We start from the raw sequence: 22,336 nt of genomic DNA, 5'->3' as shown, positions 1-22,336 counted from the left end.
TGTTTTAGAATCCTGACCAAGGTGCCCTGCACTACAAAACAGGAAGTAAGCATCAAGGAGGCTTCACTGGGGAGGAGACTGAGATGTGAAAAACACGTAGGTGTCATTCAGGCAGCAATGTGGAGAGAGAGGTCTCACCAGCAGAGGAAGCTTCCCAGCAGAGTGGTTGCCCGTTGATGACAATGGCCCACAGTGGAGGTTCATTTGGCCTGTCACTTTGGTTGAAAAATTTGAGTCAATTGCCAGAATTTTTTTCCAGTTGCTATCATTTTATTAGAGAGAGTAAATATACACAGAAAACAATTACAGAACAGCAAATAAATTACAAGATAATGTCAAATACCAGGGACATGTCGTGAGTCACTAACTTCTGCATAGGCTTCCATTGGTTCCAGAATTTTAAAACTAAAAGATTGAACATGAAAGTCTGGACTTCCATTTTGACTTGACAAATTGAATGTAGGGGCATCCCATGTCCCCACGCGATAGGGGACCTGCTTTCCTTCGGTAACAATTGCCTGGATCTGAGTAGCAGCTGTTCCCTTTGGATGAAACAAAGGCCGTCTACTTGGTGATAAGCCACCCCCCGATTCTGTCCTGTTGGTCCGTGTTTCTTGACTGTCCCCCCACGTCATTTGAAGGTGTAGCATGAAACTATGGAGCATGAAAGCACCTGGGATGTTTGATTCATTTGTTAAACAACTGTTTGATGAGTGCCTGTTACGTCCAGGCACTGCTCTAGGCATTTGAAACACATTATTGAACAGAAGAGATAAAGATCACTGCTCTTGTGCAGCTTCAATTTTATAAATAAAAATCTAATAAGTAAATTACATAGTATGTTAGTATGTGGTAAGTGCTCTAAAAATAATAAAAACGGTAGAGCAGAAAAAGGGGAATGGGGAGGGGGAGCCGATATTGGGTTGGGTGGTCTGAGTATTATTCATTTGAGTGAAGACGTGAAGGAGGGCAGTTAGATGAGTTGGGTGTGTATCTCAGGAAGGACCTTCTAAGCAGAGAGAATAGTGTGTGCAAAAGCCTTAAGACGGGAACCTGCTTGGGGTATTTGAGGACTAGCAAGGAGTGATTGTGACTGGAATGGAGCCAGCAAGGGGGACAGTAGTATCAAATGAGGGCAGAGGGACATTGGGACCAGATTACATAGGACCTTGTGGGCCATCGTTAGGAATTTGGATTCATGCTGGGGGAAATGGGGTTATTGCAGAGTTTTGAGCAAAGGCTTGAAAAGCTATACTATGTTTTAAAATGATCCCTTGGGCTGTTGTGTTGAGAATAGACTCTAAGAGACCATTTAGGAGTTTCATGTAGTGATCCATGTGAGAGACCAGGTATTAGCACTGCAGGTGGAGTAGCAGTCGGATTCCGAATATTTTTTGAAGGTAGAGCCGTTGGGATTTCTTTTTTTTTTTTTTTTCCTTTTTTCTCCCCAAAGCCCCAGTAGATAGTTGTATGTCATAGCTGCACATCCTTTTAGTTGCTGTATGTGGGACGCTGCCCCAGCATGGCCAGACAAGCAGTGCGTTGGTGCGCGCCTGGGATCTGAACCCAGGCCACCAGTAGTGGAGTGCGCGCACTTAACCGCTAAGCCACGGGGCCAGCCCTTGTTGGGATTTCTTGATGTCAAAATGATGATATGAGTTGTAAGAGAAAGAAAGAAGTCAAGAATGACTTGAAATTTTTTGAACTGAGAAGTTGGGAGAATGGAATTGACACTTAGAGAGGTTCACAATTTTCATCTGGGGCCTACTGAGTGTATTTGATATCTAAGTGGGGAAGTTTGAGGGTATTTGGAAGGAAAATTAGGTCATACTGGCCAGTGAGGTGCGTGGAGGGGCAGGGGCAGAGGAAAGCTGGAATGGGGCTCAAGGGGGAGCCAGGCTTCTATTCAATATATGACAGGAAGCACTGAAAGTTGTGACCCCAGGAGTTACATGCTTGTATTTGCATTTTAGAATCGTTGCCATGATGACAGGTGAAGGAAAGATCACGGGAGTGAAAGATAGGAGGCTAGGTGGGCGATGGTGGCTAATTTCAGTGTTGATGGGGGTATATAAATTGGTAGAATCCTTCTGGAGAGCAGCATGTGGCAAAGGCCTGAAAACCATGCTCCCCACTGGACTCAGAAATTCTTTCAAAGGGAAAAATAAGATAAGCATGCAAATGGTATGCTTAAGTTCATCGCCATTCTCTTTATACTGGCCTAAATTAGAAATAATCCAAAATGATAGAGATGATTAAATATATTATAGCATTATCTGTGTAATGAAATACCAAGAAAATGTACAAGTGTATGTATTGGCATCAGAAAACATTCATAATATGTTGAAAGAAGTTACAAACCAGTGAATAGTATATTGCTATATTTATAAGGGGTAATAATTATCATTATTTTGAATGCTTACCAGAGGTGAGACATGATGCTAAACATTTTGCAAACATCATCTCGTTTGATATTCATGGTAGTTTAGTTGGAGTATATCATTGTCTCATTTTTTACAGATCAGGAAAGTGAGGATCAGCAGCCTTAAATAACTTATTTAAGGTTATCTTGATTAGAAATGGTGGAGCTAGAATTTGAAACAAAATCTGTATAACTTTAAATCAGGGCCTATTTACCATTATCCTCTATTTCCCCATAGATTGCAGAAAAACTCGGAGAAAGATGTATACCCAAATTCTGGGCTCATGTATTAATAGAGTGAACATGTGTTACTGCCATTATAACATATGTTAAATATATAGCTTTTAACACAGTCCTGGGCCGGGCCAAGGCCCAGCAAGACGAATGGAAAGAAGTGTCAAATGTGAGCCAGTAGGACCCACAAGATGTGGAAACCGATTGGATGTGAGGAGTGTGGAAGAAGGAGGAATCTAGAATGACTTGCTGATTTTACCTTGGGTGACTTTATCATCAAGATAGAGGATCAAGCAAAAGGAGCAGACTTTTGATGAGGTAGTGAGTTTTTGACATTTGGGGTCGACATGCCTGTGTGAACATTGGCTACATGGGCCTGAAGCTCGGGGAGTGGCCAGACTGGAGGTGGGAATTTGGGATCAACATAGAGATTGTAGTTGAAGCCACAGAGTGGTTCCTATTACACAAAGTGGATATATGGGGAAAGAGAATTAAAAGGCAAAGAGATCTCTGGGGGAAACAAATATTTTAGTAGTGGGCCTTGGAAGAGGAGCAGGTAAAAGAGGCCAAGAAATAATAGGAAGTGAGAGAAAGTTGAAGATTGTAGCATCTTGGAAGCCTGGGGAGGAAGAGTCAAGTCAGTAAAAGAGCTTGGTTAGTAGTACCAAATGCTACAGAGGGATTGAGTGAGGTTAACATTGGATAGAGGTCCACCGGATTTTGCATTTGGAAGGTCAGTCGTGACTTTCTCCAAAAACATTGTCAAGTGACTGTTGATGGAAGAAACCAGATTGCCAGAGATTAAAGAGTGAAAGACAAGAGATTGTAGATCATGAAAATTCTTCAAGGTAATATTTTTTAAAGTACTCTGTATGCTATTAATACTAACTATATATAATCAGACATTGATGTTATTAAGACAAGCTTGACTAGGTAAATTAATAGTATGAACCAGGTTGTAAGGGACATACTCAATCTACTTAATAAGACAAATGTTTTTAATGACTACAGCATATGAATTGTTTGGTACAAATGTGAATTTCTCCAATACTGAAGAGACTTATCTGGTAATTACAGCAGGAGGAAACACTTGGTGAAAAATAACAAAATTGTAGACTATTAAAAATAACCATTTTTCTGATAGCCTTCAATTTATAGTTGTGATTGATAGCGTACACACTCGCATGCACACACACAAAACACGTGCACGCACGCATGTATACACACAAGCACATCACACACCAGATGTCATGTGGCTTGAGGATATAGTCCTAGTTCCGCCATTAATGAGGCATGAATGACAAGTCATTTTTATCTCTCTGGACCTCAGTTTCTTCTATAAAATGAGAGGGTAAGACCAGATTAATGGTGTTTAACCAGAAGTATGCAATAGGGACATCTTTAGTATTACTTAAAAAAAAAAAGAACAAAAAACAAGCAAAAACATAACTGAGACACTCCCTGGACCCACGGAGTCAGAATGTCCTGGGGCAGGACTTTGACGTGTGTATTGTATAAAAACGGTAAGGGTGATTTTCCCCCATTTGGTATATATGCGTGTGTGTGTACATATATTTAATTTTACTATGGGATTTTCTAACATACACAAAAGTAGAATAGTATATGAACCCCTATAAACTCATCACCAACAATCAAACACATTTTTCTGATCTTATTCCATCTTGTCTCCCACACCTTTTTTCCTTTTAGTATTTTTAAGGAAATGAGACATCCCATCATTTCACCCATAATACCTCAGATTGCATCTCTGACTAATAAGGATCTAGGGCAGCTTTGAAGAGCATCGGTTATGAATTGCTGAATCACGCAGGTTTCAAGTTCCATGGTGGACTTAGATATGTGTATGGTTTTTCTTCTCTCATTCAAGCTCACCTCTCAAAGTAAACAGAAGCTGTACATTTATGAGAGAGTGTGGGCACAGAGCGGGGCTCTGAGATTCTGAGAAATAAGCCAGGCTGCTCACCACCTCTGCCCTCATTAGTGGAGGGAACAGAAGCTCTCTCCCATGTAGTTAACTTCACTGTTAACTCAGGATGATCCAGCATCGCACCCTGAATTTACAGTCAAGGAACTCAAGTTTTAGAGAGCTTATGTGACTTGCTAAAATCTCCAGAATCATCTTGTAACATTTTAAGGGTTGGGTCTTTGGACATGGAAAAGAAATCTGTTGCTGCCACTTTCTGTCATCTTCTCCAGAAGAATCCTGGAGTTGGCAGCAGTGCAGTGTGGACTCTGAGTCATTCATGGCTGAGGTTGTATGTCTTTAGTCACCACTCTGTTTAGAATTCCATCTCTGGTTTCATTTAAGAGCTCTGACCTGGAGCATCTTTGCAGGTATTGTTTTAAGCATCTGCTTTAGGTCTGGAAACAGTGTCTGGATCTACTTGGGGACCCATATGGAAAATCAAATTATAATATCAAGCACAAAATCTTGTTTCTTTTTAAGGCATTCTCTGATTTCTCTTTATAGTGCATAAAAAATCCTTATTGAAAGAGAAAAGTATCAGAACTTATTTCATTGTAAATTAAATGCTTATTAACTATGGAAGTTATTTCAGGCCTTTCTTTAAAATTCGCTGAATCTGTGAGTTGGATGAAAGTTTAAGCCTTTGGATGACAAAGGCCCAATTATAATCAGAACATGGACAGCTCAAGATGGTAGAGAATGCCTTCTACATGTCCACCTCGAATCAGACTAAGACGATGGATATGCCATTTTAGTTTAAGATACCTTGCTAAAATGTCCTTGTTTAATTTTCTAAAATGTGAGTAATATCTGGCCTTTTTTTGAGAAAGCTGTATTTCTGATTTGCCCTTTTGAAGATAAAAGGTTTTCCTGTAGCATTAAAAATGTCAGCTTTACATTTAAATTAGCTTTTAGTGAAAAGAAGAGGAGTTAATGTCTCCTCTAAAGGTCTGACATTAAATTTCTAATCTCTGGAGTGCAAAATATGAACAATACAATGTAGTGTTTACACCTGATGAAAAAATCATTGTTTACTTAACGAAATAAGCAAGAAAATCATATTTTTAAAAATATATGTTAGGTCACTAAGTAAAACTATGTATGAGGACCATATGAGATCATTTTCTCTCTTATAACAGTCTTTGCATGTGTAAGAAAGTAACTAACATTTTGTAAGTTGTAAAATCCTTTGTGACTAAATTTTAATTGTGTGTTAGTCAAATACTGCTCTTCTCTAGTCTTGCTGCACATCACATAACTTCAGCTCACAAGCACACCAAAAAAAGCAGAGAGAGAGAGACAGAGTCACGGCTGTTAAGACAAAAAAACGTGAAATAGGAAGGTTACAAAGATTATACTATCCAGAGATTCAGTTATTATTATGGCTCAAGTTAAGAACAGACTGTTTGCCTTAATGATCAGGCATGTTGTGTCTACTCAAAGCTTGGCAGCTCAATGTAATTAGTATACTAATAGCTTCAGTATTTGATACCACATGATTCTGGAACTTAATAGTAATTGTCATACACCATTTAAACAAGAGCTTTGGCATCATTTATTGTCTATTGTCTTTAGTAAATATCATTTGTCCACCCTTGTCAAGATATCCAGGAAAAACTTTCCAGAAGCAACCTTTAAAAAAAATTTTTTTTATTGATGTCATAATAGTTTATAACATTGTGAGATTCCAGTTGTACATTATTATTTGTCAGTCACCATATAAATGTGCCCCTTCACCCCTTGTGCCCACCTCCCATATCTCTTCCTCCTAGTAACCACCAAACTGTTCTCCCTGTCCGTGTGTTAGTTTATCTTCCACGTATGAGTGAAGTCATACAGTGTTTGTCTTTCTTTGTCTGGCTTATTTCACTTAACATAATACCCTCCAGGTCCATCCATGTTGTTGCAAATGGGACGTTGTCTTTTTTATGGCTGAGTAGTATTCCATTGTATATATACACCACATCAGAAGCAACTTTTAAACTCTTCATCTTTGACTGTTACATCTTCAGTTAGACTTATTTCTTCTCCAACAGTAAAGGGCATGGTAGATCCAGACTGAGTCAGACTTTCAGTCTTTATATTGTTGTGAGAATTTTGTATGGGATGTATTACCACAGAAATAAACACTCTGAGAATTATTCCTATGACACACATGTGCACACACACCCTCCCCTGCTAGAACACAGGTTTCTTAGTTGTCAGAGAATGTGTCCAGTTGACATAGGAAGGTGCTATGTGCCATTGATGGCCTGATTAAAAGCTTTCTAAGGGCATTGATACTGCAGTTCTCTATGAAATGAGTCAAAATGGTTCAGTGGGTAGTTTGGGAAGGGTTAATGCTGAACCAGAGCTGGGCTCGCTTCACTCCTGCTCGCTGAGGGGAAGGGTGTGGGAAATCTTTTCTTTCACAGCCATAAGGAACCTGTATCCATGCCACTCCCCATCTGCCCGCAAAAGCCATGGTAGGGCAATCACCTGACTCTTTGAATATACATGGGAACTCGCAAGTGCCCACAGAAGCGGGTACCTGGGCCTCTTCCTCCCCAACTCGAATGATCAGAGAGACTCTGGATTCCTCTGTCAGATGGGGTGCTCTCGGGTGCGACCCTGACACCACACTGACCTCAGTGCTGCGTTTATATGGAAGCATGTCCATACTATTAAAGAATGATCCCTGAACTCAGTTAGAGAATGTAGACCATGGTCGTATGATTAGAGGCCTTCAAGCTGTTCATAAGACGTCTTGGGGAAAAGTGGCTGCATCCTCAGGCAGGTGCGCGCAGATGTTGGTAGCTCCCTGTGGGAGTAAAGGACTGAATTATCCCTTGTAGTGTCTTCAATTCCTTTCTTGTACTCTCCTTCCCCTCCTGTGTTTTCTCTGTAGTAGAAAGAATACCATGTGGTAGATAGAGGCAACTTAACTGGTTTCTTTTATACAGTGTACCTGAGACTGTTTTTTGCTATTAAGGAAATACACATTGGTATACTTCATTTTATTCTAGAGAAATTTTACTGTTATTAGCATACCATTTTTAGTGAGAAATACTTTTGAGTGATTTATTTCATCAGTAAACATTGATAGATGGCTACAGATGTGACTCAGACATGTGGCATATAACTAGAATACAATTGGCTTATATTAGGATCCCCATCATAAAAGGGATTGAGTGGAAATTTCTGTGGAAGGAGGAAATTCTTTCTGACCCTGTGGATCATGGAAGGTTCCGTGGAGTTTGAAGTATTTGAGCTTGGCCTTGAAATGGATAACGGGAGACTTTAGACGGGGAGTAGAACGTACATAAAGGTGGGAAAGCTCGGGTGTTTGTAGTGAATTTTGTCTGGCCTTCTTTATCCAAACTATAGAATGTGTCACAATGAATAGTGGGGGAAAAGGCAGGGGGCAGAGTAAGGTTGCCACATACCTGGATTCTCTATGGCAATATATCACTGTTCTGGATCATTTTGCTTTTGTAAATCATTTGTTATGGACCATTTATATATAAAAACTTAATCATATCATCTTATGTCACTTCAAATGTTGGCATAGATTTGCCTGCCTTTTTGATATTCTAGGGTTGAATGAGATGTAATTATGAACACTTTTTGTCACTGTTACTTTCACCAAAGAAAACCTGCATGTGAGGATATTTGGCCCTAGGACTTGAGCATAATTTCCCAACTTTTAAATCAGCTTAATGTAGGTGGCTATCTGCAAACCCTGATTTACCATTCAGGGCCATCCCTAATATAATAATAATTATTATTATAATATAGCATATAACATATAATTATATAATAATAATAATAATAATAGACCAATAGAATCCAAAATATCAACATTGGTTTCCCTAACTGAGTGGACAAGGTGGATTGGGGTTTTATGAACGCAGACTTAGTGCCTCGACTGTTGCTGTTACAATTTTCACTCCAACATTTGAGTTGTCAGGGCCATCTTATTATTTTCTACCTCCTATGTGGAAACAGATAGTTGAGGCCAGGTCAGCAGGCAGAATGCCCACAGGAGGATGACTATAAACTAGAGATGGTAGATGTGTATGTGGCATAATCCCTGGGTTATGAGATACACCATTGGTTTAATAACTGCTTTGAAAGGAAAAAGGTAACAACCCTACCACATAAAATGCCCCATCCATTGTAAGAAGCAGCTCATTTTCCAAAATGTTACAAATGACAATAAAATCTGTCACAGAGTCAAGGAAAAAGGTAAATTAGACTTGCCTCCCAGAGGCAAAGTGGAATTCAGAGACTGGACTAAGGAATCAGGCCAAACTGCATGCCCCAGAAATTGGAAGTCCACGAAGGCAGCCAAGGGTCCAGTGTGGATAGGAGAGACGGAGCAAGAGTTGAGGGGTCTGAGCACAGGCTGAGACTGGGACCTCCTTTAGGGGTCAGGTTGAGCACAGTCTACCCAGGAAGAGAAGGTAGAGAAGGGTGAGAGGATGCAGAGTCCTTCGCCCAGCAGGATGGCGAATGGACAGCCAGAATGCTTTGCCTGGATTGGAAGGAGTGTGCCCCGTGGCCCTTCCCTGCGTGGTCAAGTGGGGGTGGCAGGGTTTCTGAGGTTGGTGTCAGGCCCTCTGCAGTGTCTGCACCGGTGTCACAGGTGTGCAGCCCTTTGAAGGTGGTCTTACCCAACGCCGTGCTCCCTTGTACAGTCTTAGGCAGTATCATTTCTTTTCTTTATTAATCCCACACTACATCTCAGATGTTACTGAGAAGCGATTTTAAATCTTTTGGGGGCACCTACATTTTTATGCAGCTATATATTTTTTTAAAGCTATATTATTTTTGTTGAACTTTGAAAGAAATCACATTAATTCCACCTATGGTATATCTGTGCTTTATGTTTTAAAAAAAAAGCAATTTAAGATCACGTACTTAAAAATGATATTGTGAGCACAAAAATAACATTGTGCAGTAAAGGACTTGTGTCTTATTTATCTACGAGGTAAGTAGGCCTTGCACAATGCCTGGTACTCAGTAGATGCTTAGTAAATTTTGGTTGAATTAAACAGGGTATTTGCGATGTTTAAAACATTATCTTTAAACATAATTTTTTCATGCTGCTTGTTCTAAGTCTGTTTATATGGTTATAAATAATAAATTAGTATTTATTTTAGCAGAACCATTAGGAATTAATTAAGCCTAATATTTCGAATGCCATAGCTGATATTTTGATATTACAATTCTCAAAATCTTTCATTGCTACAAATACATAAAATGTTCTCAACATCTCCGGGCAGAGCATTTAGAATTGGTCATCTTAAGTTCAAAGAGTGTGGTCACAGTGTAAGCCCATTAGCCAAGTGAGGAGCAGACACAATACAAATGTATTAGAAAAGTGTATCTCATTGTTTTTTAATACTCTCAGGGAAAAAATTTTTTGTGAAATTTTGTGAATGTGCCAGAAGATTTTTCAAATGCATACATTGCGATAGCACACCAACTAACTTCTTTCTGATTCAATTTCATAAATTGCTACATGAAGAAGCATCCTCTAGTAGATAATACTCAGAAATCAGCACTTAATATGGCAGTAATGGTTATTGCTGTCATTCTTTACATCTTTAAAAATAATTAAGCATTACTGCACAGGCATTATAAAGTTCCCCTATCACCATTAAGAGGATATTTGAGGTTTGATGTAATTTAGCAAATTACATTATACAGTAGTTAAGGTTTTTATGTGGTGGAGTAAAATGCGTGGTAGTTAAACACACTTACCATACAATGCATTGTACAGAGTTACATGTTCCAGCTGCTGCCAGCTTTGTTCCAGTGTCATTATTGCTTTGCAGGCTGACGTTCCTCAGGGAGTGATTCGAGTGCAGGCTCCCCATCTTTCGAAAGTTTCCATGGCAATACAGCTAACTGAAGAACTAAAAGCCAGTGATGTACTTGCCAGGTTTCTCAGCCAAGAAAGGTAGAGGCCTGTTTTGTTTTAATTATTCCGTGGCATAACTCACTTGCACGCTCTGTCTCTTTCTCTCTCCCTCCCCTCTTTATTTTTTTTTTTTTAGCTATGGGTGGTATGAAGTGCTTAAAAATTTTGTCTTTCCAGCGCAAAAGAAGAGCAGACTTAACAATGAGACTGTTGGAATGAGTTGAGTTCATTTGATGTAGTTTGTGTTCAAGTGGAGCCTGTTTCAAGCAGGATGTCTGAGCATTCCTCCACTGTGCCTACAATGGGCTTGGCACCGGAGACCACTCGATATTCTTTCCAGAATATGCTAATTGGAGGTTAATTACTGTGTGTAGGCTGTTAGGAAAATCACTAATTAGGATACAGTGGGATTAAAACAAACAAATAAAAGATACAACTTTTTCTATGAAATATAATGAATGAAAAGGAATGCTTGAATTGAAAAACAGAAGGTATAAAGAATGGAGAGGGGGACATCCAGTCTCTTGAGCTCTGAAGTCTCCAGGACAAAGCACACCGTCCTCATTAGCGACGACCAAATGTCTTCCTCTGGACTGGAGCTGATGGGGCAGGAGGACTCCTTTGAAAGCCATTGGCATCTCACTGATAATATTAGAACATATACTTTCCAAGACATTTTGTAATATCTTTTCTTGAATTTTAAAGGTTCAAACAAGTGTATTGGGTTTTCAGTTTTTATCCTTTGAATTCTTATTTTTAGCTAAAATTATGTTTTTAGTGCTTTCCTCCCTCATTTCCACTCATTGAAATAAACTAATCTAAATTTTGTTCTTAAAAAGACAGAAAAATCAACGGCATTGGCACCTTAGCATATGAATACTCTGTTGCAGTCTCATGTAGAATTTAATCTCCTCATTCTAACATTCAAGGGCTTCAGTCAAGTTTTCTGTCAGAAGCTCTCCAATTTTAATACTATACCACAAATGTTTAATATGTCTCTGTTCTGTTGAAGGCCCTCTGCTAGATGTTGGAAGGGGTATAAAATAGATTTTAAAGTATCTTCCCTCAGGGTTTATAAATTGGGAGAAGAGGTGAGCCTGGGCAGTTAACAGATGGTGATGAAATAAAACAGGGGCTTATTGGTAATATCTGGGCTTTCAGTAAGCCAGCATAAACTTCTCTCTCAGCAACACTCTGGAGTAAGTGCTAATATTAATTACTTCTGTTTTACTGGTAAGAAAACAGAGACTTTGCATGGTCACACATTTCATAGACGGTGGAGCTGAATTCTAAATCAGTGGTTTCTGTCTTGAAAGGCAGGCCTTTACCACTCTCCATATTGGCCAGAGGGTCTAGAGACTGCAGGGATCTGGGGGTGATTGGTATAGAGTCTGGGAGTAGCTGGAATTTTTCGGGATTAAGTCCTGGGAGTAGCTGGAATTTCTCAGGATTAAGGCCTGGGAGCGGCTGGAATTTCTCAGGATTAAATCCTGGGAGCAGTTGGAATTTCTCAAGATTAAGTCCTGGGAGCAGGTGGAATTTCTGGGTTGTTTTTGCTGCCTAAAGGATCTCTCCACTTCAACGAAGTTAATCAGCTTTCTCTCTGCTCCTTGCCATGACTTAGTAGATAACAACTCTTGCCATTCTTTCCACCTGGGATGACTTCCCATCCTCTCGCAGAGTGTATACCTGAAGAGCTGGCCAGACTTCAGATATAGTCTCTTCTGGGCTAGCCATGGTTAATTTACACGGCATTTAATTTCAGGACCCAAGTGCTAGATTTTGTCTGTACTTTCTTCCTCTACTTACTGATAACACAAGATGCGACGATGAAGTTGTATAGTTTAGTTGTATGTTTAGGGTATCACGTGACAGTAATGGGCATATTCTCATAGACAACACCAGCTTTGTGACAATTGTCCTCTGCATATTTGGATTTTCTGCTTGTGGAGTTTTTATTAAATAAGCATTTGCTGCCCCTGGAGCAGGGTCTCTTCTAGCTCCTCCCTTCTCCCCATTCTGCTCCCCGTAGAGGGAAGTCTGGTCAACTTCTCTCTCCATTTGCCTCTTCTGCCCCTCAATCCTCAGCCCCCTTCTTTATGCTTGGAGATGCTGGAGGCAGATGATCCGGATCCAAATGCCAGCTTTTCCTGTTTCATCTTAGGCTAGTTTTTATAATCTCTTTAAGTCTCAAATTCCTCATTTGTAAAAGTGGACCATCATAGGGCCTAGGTTATAGTCTTGTGATAATTAACTAGGAAATTGACCATGAAGCACATAGCACTGTCTGGGCCATCTAATAAGTGAAATCCTCAATAAATGTTTATGTGTATATTTTCTTCTACCACTTCCCCTCCTTCTCCCATTTACATTCCACCTGTGTAGCGCAGTTGGAAACCCTACTCCCCCATCTTTTTCCTCCCCTACTTTCTCTACTGAAGCCAAGAACACGTGAATGACATAAAACGAATGTACAATAAATTGCACATTCATTCACAAGTCTTTGATAAAGGCTGTTGCCTTTTCTTTAATAATGGATTTGTTGATTAGCATTATGCGAAAACTTGTATATACCAGGAAATCCAGTTGAGGTTTCTTTGAAATGAGCAAGAAGAGAGATACTGGAGATGCAATCTGAGAGCAATATCTGACTGGATTTTTTTTTTTCTATCAGGTCTCCCCAAACATTCAACTTGGTCTTCATAGATAAATGACTCTTTTTATACTCATAGTTTACCAGGTTACATACTATATTCTAAATAGAAACAGTAATGATTAAATTATTTAATTTAAAAACAAGGTGTGTTGTCTCTTGGTTAGGATACAACTCAGCAGGCGGATCTTAAGCTGAGGACATACGTAGCCCTGGGTGTCCAGTGTGCCACAGGCAGCAGAGTAGACAGAGTTCAATAACCAAAGATGAGTCATTAAATGATTGGTTAAGAAAGCTTCTACCGTGCTATATTTTTCATAACAGTTTGAATAAAAGTCAGACCTGGTTTTCTCTTCTCAGTTCCAGGGAGTGTGTCGTCTGGGCCTTGTATTAGTGGTTCACAAACCTTTCCATGCATCAGAATCCACTATAGAGCATTTCAAAAGCAGATTCTTAGGTTTCATCTAGATATATTAAACAGAGTTTCTAGAGCTCTGGATCCGAATTTTTGGCAAATTTCCCAGGTAATTTGTATACAGAGAATTTCGAAAACCATTGAATTTTACCAATTTTTATTGTTTGAACCTAATGTTCTGAAAGAGTTTACTTTTTGAAGAGGATAAACCTGTAAATGCATCCTACTTGTAAAGTCTTCATAATGAATATTTACTTCTCCTTGGAATGTGTATACCTTCCATATTTGGACGGCCAACACAGGAAGGGTTATGAACTGTGTTCTATTGTTCACATTCATCTTGCATACTATTGGAGTTGTCAGCACAGCAAACTCATGATAAATGTTTATTGAGTAAATGCAATGTGAAAACAAACATAGGAACATTTCTTTTTATTGTATTATGAGGACCTTTTTGGCCCCTATGCAAAGTAGATGATCAAATTAATAATTTTATTGGCAGCTAAAATGTTGTGTTACTTTCCTTTTTAATTTTACCAGTTTAGATACTGATTTATTATTTTGCCTTCACATTTATAATTCCATTTGTTTATTTTAATTTACAGGTATGACATCTTTATTACCTATTCGGCACATTTAACAGATGGAAAAATACAAATGTGTAGATAATTACAGTGTGTCTAAGTTATGAATTTTCCGTACAAGCCAGAATTCCCCAAGCACATTAAAGTGATTTACTTGCAAGCTGTCTGATGATACAACTAATCAGTTTGTTTTGTCTGTAATAGTGGGATAGCCCAGGCTCTCAAGAAAGGGGAAGTTTCTTTGTATGAAGTTGGAGGAAATATTGGTAAGCACATTTTTTTCTCTTTGTATTCCATATGCTGATTTGACATTGCCAATGGTTATTATTTATGTCTTTGGAGGAGAAAAGGAAATTAGAAGTAAATACAGCACACTATAGATAGTTGGTGACTATTGTGGATTTGTTTAGTGGTCTGACCTTTCTCTTCAGGCTCTGAGCTTCATCTTACAAATGCCCATCTATGCTGAAGCTCAGCAAAGGCAAGTTCCTTGAAATAGGAGTCACTTCTAGAATGGCTAATGAAGTTTTGATAAACTTCTTTCTTTTTTGTATGCTTATGTCACATCTTAATAAAGGAAGTGGTTGAGCTTATCTAAAACCAACATAACACTTTTATCATGGTAGACTACTAGATATTTTTAGTGAAAGCAGAAGTTATTTTTGCCGTCATTGATTTCCTATTAAATAATACACGGGCACACACACACACAAACACACAAACACAAACACGTTAGTAACTTAGGAAATAGAAACAGGATACACGGATTAACATTAACTACATCTTATATTTTAATTGCCCATTTGTAATTATCAGTGGATGGTACTCATCTCTTTATTAAAATTTAAAATAAACTTTTTCTCTTTTTTTTGACCCTTGAAAATGGTTAAAGGTGAAATTGTTAACAAATGAATGAAATATCATTTCATTGGAAATGGATTGGAAATATTTTAAGATAAGTTTTATAGAATTTTTTCTGGGGCTTAAAAAAGTTGGTAAATGTTGAAAGTTGAATACAGGAATGTGAAGTCTCATTCTTAAAATTAAGTAAATTACAACTCCATTAAAAACCTAGACTTGTTAACTCTATTAGTAAAGATTATTTAAATATTAATATGTTTGTTTTTTGCATTTTGCTATTAGATATTGGGAATTAAGTGTGGTTTCTTACTGAGATGTATTCAAAACTGTTGCCACATTTGATAAAAGTGAAGAAGCTTTCAAGGAACTATTTAAACGCCCATCACACAAAGTATTTTCAACTTCTTAAATTAATTTGAAGCCTGTTCATTTAGAGAAAGACTACTAAATTGACTTTTCCAATATTTTCATCAAGTTTTATAATATTATGGGAGATGGGAAAGGAAGAGAAATATTTTGAAGTGTAAGACTTCAGAATTAAACCATTAGGCCTAAGTTTAAAATTGTATCCCAGTCTCCTCGCTGGATTAAACTGATGTAACATCTTTTTATAGGAGAACGCTGCCTCGATGACGACACTTACATGAAGGACTTATATCAGCTCAACCCAAATGCTGAGTGGGTTATAAAGTCAAAGGCATCCTAGAAGAGTTAGCTGCACGTAACCACCAGGCCTTCCTTAATAATACTCGCTGAGTCAAGAGTGTTTATAAATAAAAGAAATGACAGGACTCTTATTACTCAAATGTGCCCAGCTATTGAATTTTGAGACTCAAGCCTTAAAATGTTATAGATTTTTGCTGCTGCCAGGATTATGTTAATTATTATTATTAATATTATTATTAGAAAATAAATATCTCTGGAGTGAGAGGGAAGGGGCTTAATTAGCTTCTAGGCTATTTTCATATACTCTGTGAAATGTGTCTCAATGTGACATAGTTTTTTTTGTATGAAAATATACTCTCTTCCCTCTCACTTTTTTCTCCTAAAATCGTATATATAGTAATCCATGCTTTCTCATCTTTCTCTCCTTGTCACATGTGCCTTTTCCCAATTAAGTTTGCTTTTTAGCCAAAAAGATGACAAATACCAGGTGTGGCAAGTTGTGAAGACAGTATGTCTTATCCTGAATTCAACAGTATTCCTGTCACTATCGAATGTTAATATTCATCTCTGTGAATCATTTGTTCAAACAATAACATCCCACTTCTTCCTGCTGTATCACATGAAGTGATTTGCATTTTTTTCAGTTTATCTGATGTAGGTGCACAGAACCGTATCCACTATCAAGAAAATAGAACTGTCAGAAATTGCCAATTATCACTGAACCGTTAAATACTTATATACTAAGAATAAATAAAATATATCCGTGTGGAGTAACTGGATTATAGATAACAAGACGTGAAAGCCAGATCACGTCATGTACACTGTACTCATCTAAATGAAATTTAGAAGTCATAGCTGGCTTTACCTATTGTCATATTAGCATTATAAATATGCATGGTAGTGTAATCCAGTAATGAGGGATAATGTATTCTACCGAAAGAGGGATGTTTTTACACACCAATACGTTTGCAGGAGTTATTCCTCTGGATATGACACAGTCATATGAACAAGCTTTTGTTTGTGTACTTATTTTAAATAATCAGAGTAAATTTATTAAAATGCTGTGGAAAGTACTATTCCCAGGGATTTTAATGCACAAACCTATCGTGACAAGAGATGAGCCTCTGTACTGTAAATAAGAAGCATGAACTGAGAGAGAGAAATGTTCAATATTTTATGAGCTTACAGGGTAGTAAATAAAAGGTGATGTAAGTGAATGTTGCACAAACTGTGTTTATGAGACTTTTAACAGTACTTTAGGAAGAATTACACATTCTCGGAAGCTCTTTATGTCACTAACTAGGAGGGAAAATGCTGTTAATGAGAGCAGTCGTAAATTTTTAGCGTCTAATTACAAGAGCAGCCTGTGGATATGATCACTAAATAACCCTGTGGTGATTTATGCCATTGCTTTTTTATTTAAAAAATTTTTTTATAATTAAATGCATTTTTCTCAATTATCTTCTCTTGGAATTATTTTAATCCTATGTGTTCACGAGTGTGTAATGGGCTATTTTTGTTTTGTTAAAACTCTTATGGCTGTTCTTGCTCCTGTGTAATTCTTAAAGTGGGAAGACGTGTGGCAGAGAGAAACTTGTTTCCTTCCTTAGTTTTTTCCTTATGTAAATTACTATTCTTTAGGATTTTTAAAAACACAGTGTATTCTGTTTCTGACTTGGACAATATATATTAATTTCCAAGTTAGCAAAATGTTTTATTAATGGTTTTTGAAAGCAGTTAACAATATAAAAACAAAATCAAGTGCTTAAAACGTTTTAAGCGTGCACAACTTCAAAAAAAAGATGGGAGTGAATATAATGATCGACATAAATGGTTTCCTAAAGCCCTTGTCAGCCGATTTTCACACGTTTACTGGGCACCTGGGTGTGGGGGCACAAGGGGCTTTGATCATGAAAAAGTACCAGATGGTGGTAAATAAATATGAAAATGCTGTTTTATTTTGAGTGCTGCTTAGAACTCATGACCCAAGTTCATTACATTGAACAGTATTGCATTTAAATAACCAAGAAAGATGTCTCAAATATTAGTGCCCTGGAATTAACCCCAATGCTTTTTCTGCAATTTTTTTTCCTAGTGAATTTTAAATCTCAGGGTAGATTAGTTTTTGTGTGTGTGTGAGGGAAAATAAAAACAACAAGTATATTTGCTTTGAGTCTCAAAGATCCTAACTCTTAGGGGAGTTGCTGGTGAAAAGCGGAGAGTTGGTATTTATAGGAAACTGGTTGTCCTGTTAATATTTCAGAGGCCCTTCCTCTTCTCTGAAGGGAGTTATTGTCATTCTTCTCAATTACACTCTATTTGCTTACTGCTGCTATAGAATTCACTATAAATTCCTTGCTAGTAGTCTTTGGGAAAAGCAGTTTATTTTACTGACTTCATGGAATTTTTCATTGTCTTTTCCTGCTTTGGGTTAAACAGGATGGCACTTTATACCTTCTTGTCCTGCTTTCTCACCTAGTGATCGGTAGGTGGCACTCTTGGTCAGGGATTCTTTGCAGCTAAACTGGGAAGTTTTGCAAGTGAACCTGAGTTTACAGGGAAGTGGTTAAGACTCAGTGCCAGGCATCCGCAAGGCAGTTAGGTAAGAACACTGTGGATCTCTCTCTTAGATCACTGATTCTGAAAATTATAAATAATAGTTAATTTCAGAGTTTCTATGTTCAATCTATTAGTCTGCTTTTATCCTTACCCTGTTGAGTGGAATGGGAGGGAAGAGAGATTTTTCTAAGCCAAAATTAGATGTTTGGCAATGTCTTTTTCTAGCAGAAAGATCATGACAGAAGGAAAGACAGTGAACCAGGAAAGTGAAAAGTCTAAGATAGAGGACATAATGACTTCTGTCTTTATTTTAGTACGTACTCATTTGTTTCTTCATTCAACAAATATTTACTGGGCACCTACATGTATGTGCCCAGCATGGTCTACCCCCGAGGTCCATCAGTGAGCACAATAGCTCTGTTCTCATAGAGCTTACATTCTAGTGGAGGAAGACAATTAATTAAATAAATTAATAAGGAAATAAAATTATATAGTATGTTGAAAAGGATGTAAGTGCAATGGAGACAGAAAAAGATGAGCAGGGTAAATGGGACAGAGTGGAGGGATAGGTTCATTGCAGTAGTAAACAGGGCTTCTCATTGGATATCTACTAACTGAGCAAACACTTGAAAGAAGTGAGGAACTTACCACATGGACATCTGGGGGAAGAGCATTCCAGACAGAGGGAATAACTAGAACAAAGGTCCAAAGGGAGGAGCTTACCAAAGGTTAGCAAGGATACTAATGTGGCTGGAGTGGAGTGAGGGCCAGTGAAAATAGTAGATGAGGCCAGAGAGGTAACACTGGGGTGAGGATGGGAGTGAGACCATAGGGGGCCTGGTATTAGGACGACTGTAATTTATTGTTAAATCAGAACATTGTTGAGAGTGAAACAGGGCACCATTGGTGGGGGCAGTAGCTGTGGAGTAATCAGAAGTGGTCAGACTCAGGATATATTTTTGAAGGTAGAGCCTACAGGGTTTCTGGTGTGAGAGAAAGAGAAGGCACTTTTAATTAAGAATAACCACAAGATTTTTTTTTTTTATTGGTTTTAATAGTTTTTAACATGTGAAATTTTGGGTTCTACATTTTTGTTTGTCCATCACCATGTATATGACTCCCTTCACCCCTTGTGCTCACCCCCCACCCCCATTGCCCCTGGTAACCACAATACAGTTTTCTCTGTCCATGTGTTGGTTTATAGGGAATAACCACAAGAGGTTTTTTTTTTTTTTTTTTTAGATTTTATTTATTTTATTTTTTCCCCCCCAAAGCTCCAGTGGATAGTTGTTTGTCGTAGCTGCACATCCTTCTAGTTGCTGTATGTGGGACTCGGCCTCAGGATGAACGGAGAAGTGGTGCCTCGATGCGCACCCGGGATCCGAACCCGGGCCGCCAGCATCTCAGCGCGCGCACTTAACCACCAAGCCACAGGGCCGGCCCACCACAAGATTTTTGATGTGAGCAGTTTGACGGATGGAGTTTCCCACAACAGAAATAGGGAAGGTGAGGGAAACCAGGTATTCTGAGAGAGAGGGATTCAGGATTTCAACACTGGGCGTGTTGAACTGGAGGTGTCTGTAGGACATCCAAGTGGCAGTGTCCAGTAGGCAATTATCTGTGCAGAGTTCGGGAGAGAGGTCTGGGCTGTGGTCGTCAGCACGTATATGGACTTTTAACTTTAACCATGAGCTTGTGTGAGATCGCCACGGGAGTGAGTGAGTGTGGATATAGTAGAGGAAATCACCAAGAGCTGAGCCTTGGAGCTTCCCAACACTAGAGGTTAGGAAGAGGAGAAGGATCCAGCAAAGAGATCGAAAAGAAGCGACCTTTGAGATAGCCACGAGATTGTGATGTGCCAGAAGCCAAGGAAGAGAGGCTCTCCAGGAGAAGGGAGTGATGTAATATCAGATGCTGCTTGGAGCTCAAATGAGCTGAAGGCTGGGACTCAACCCCCGGATTTATCCACGTGGAGGTCATTGTTGACCTTGCTGAGCTGTTCAGGTAAAGCCATAGGGGTGAAAGACTGCTTACAGCGGGGTTAAGAGAATGGGAGAAGACAATCCTTACCAGGAGTTCTGCTACACAAGGGAGCAAACAGGTGAGACACTAGCAAGCAGAAGTAGGCGGTGTTGTATAGCGGGCCTCGAATGCTGGGCTAAATAGTTTTTGGAATTGATGCAGTTAAGTAACATTTTAAGAGGTGACGTGGGTCCTGGAGCCAGACTACCTGGGTTAACTCATGTGACCTAAGACAAGTTGCTCACTTGTGCTTCATTTTCTACTTTGTATGAGTATAAAAGGAATCCTGACTTCTTAGAAGCTTAGCTGAATTAATCAATATAAAGGGCTCAGCAGTGTATTTGCCTGATAGTATTCAAAAAACTTGAGTGTTTTTATTAGTGGTGTTATGATCAATATATCAGATAGCAATATTATCTCTATCTCATTCATGTTATTGTTTCCAATGCCATACTACTTTTCCACCTGGACATCAATGGCAGTCACCCTTCCTCAGGATATCTGTGGCACTGTAAAGGGAGAAGAAATAATTCCAGAATGTCTTTTGTCTACTTCAGGTGAGGTCAGCTCAACTTTAAATATGGTTTGTTTCATTTAAGGGAAACAAACTGGCATATGGGACAGAGTTCTCTCCCTGCATCTTGGACCAGGTGGCCCAGGAAGAAAACAAACTCTTACCCAAGTTTATTTTCCATACTTGATAACTGTTTGCTCTTAGGATGATCCTGGGCCTCTTACAGTTGCTGTTAGCTGCTCCTGCTGACAGAGGCCCCACTTCAGTGTCTTGGATTTTCTGGGTCCATGGTTTCTAAAATTTTATATCTAATAAATATAACAATAACAATTTTCCTTCCATTTCAACTGGCCTCACATCTTAGAATCTGGACTTGCCATCCAGCTTGTTTTTCACTTCTGACCTAAAGTAGTGCATGAGGTGACTTGGCTCTGGTAGAAAGAGTTTCATATGAAACATTAGAACCCCTCTCCCTCCATAAAACCATTTCTTAAGCTCCTAAAGACTTCTTTGAAGGGTTTCACGAGTTATTTTCACGTGTAGCCGCATACTGTATAAGAGAAACAGCTTGATGGCAAGAAAAGCTGCTTCTATAGAATTTGCAACTAAAGCCAATACGCACTGGCTTTGTCACAAGCAAGCTTTTTATCTTGAGATTTCCAGTCTTGATTTCTCAACCAAAGGAGCTCAGATAAGCTTCAGAGAAAGCAGCCCCCTCTCAGCTGTCTTTACTCCTCTTTTGATGTTCATCCCTTGTTGCACCCAGGCAGCCCAGTTCTGTCTCGTGTTGCATCTCCTGTAACCTTTACAAAATGATTGCTTTCATGTAATCTCTGCCTTCAGTCACGTTCCCCTGCAGCCAGGGCCAAAGTGAACAAGGAATTTCCCCTGGAGTGAAGTTCATAAGGAGAGTCAGAGTGGGCCGATACTGAAAATTCAGTTAAAATATTCTTTCTTTTACCTGACAGTAGCCTTGTTACAAATACAAAAAGGAAATGACTTAATCACTATTTGTGCCTTTAAAACTCTCATTTCGGTGGGAGACACCTTGGGGCATCTTAGCTTTGGTTGCTGGTATCACCCAGTTTATATTTGGCAAGAGGGAATTCTGAGGACACAAAGAATTAACTATCGAGAGATTGTGCATCATCTTTTGTCCAAGAATCTTGAGACACATTCTAGGAGATGCCTTAGTCATCCTCATGCTGATCTTCATGTTAAGGAGGGGGATGGAATTAACATTCTTTATTCTTAAGAAATTATTAGGCATTACTAGATAATTCCTTAAAATGTACTGTGAGTTTATTAGAAAATGTTGTTATGATAAGGAATACTTTAAAGGTTCAGAAAGAAACATGGCTATCCATTTGTTCCTCTTTGTTCCTCGCCTTTGTTTTTCTTTCCAAACATTTTAGTGCTTGCTCCGTGCTGCACCATGGTTTATATTGTGGTGATGTAAAAATCAATCATATGATGCATTTCTATGGGAGATTAGATTTAGATATGCAGAT

At 38.7% G+C, this 22,336-nt stretch overlaps 1 protein-coding gene across 5 annotated transcripts in view; it reads left to right on the top strand.

Moving 5' to 3' along the window:
- Positions 1–17,190, top strand: part of ARHGAP18 (Rho GTPase activating protein 18) — a 173,908-nt gene extending 156,718 nt beyond the window's left edge. For all 5 annotated transcript variants that reach the window (XM_087444079.1, XM_014781217.2, XM_087444081.1 and 2 more), the window contains 3 exons: positions 10,466–10,590; positions 14,408–14,469; positions 15,679–17,190. In XM_087444079.1, the coding sequence (XP_087300205.1) occupies positions 10,466–10,590; positions 14,408–14,469; positions 15,679–15,770 (279 nt within the window). In that variant the 3' untranslated portion in view covers positions 15,771–17,190. The remainder of the gene's footprint in view (positions 1–10,465; positions 10,591–14,407; positions 14,470–15,678) is intronic.
- The last annotated feature ends 5,146 nt before the right edge of the window (positions 17,191–22,336 follow it).

This window comes from Ceratotherium simum, chromosome 19, assembly GCF_057802395.1.
Source record: "Ceratotherium simum simum isolate JZ-2026a chromosome 19, ASM5780239v1, whole genome shotgun sequence".
In the NCBI taxonomy this organism is placed as follows: domain Eukaryota; kingdom Metazoa; phylum Chordata; class Mammalia; order Perissodactyla; family Rhinocerotidae; genus Ceratotherium; species Ceratotherium simum.
Note: the sequence above shows the minus strand (reverse complement) of the source record. Positions and strands in the feature narration are given on the sequence as shown.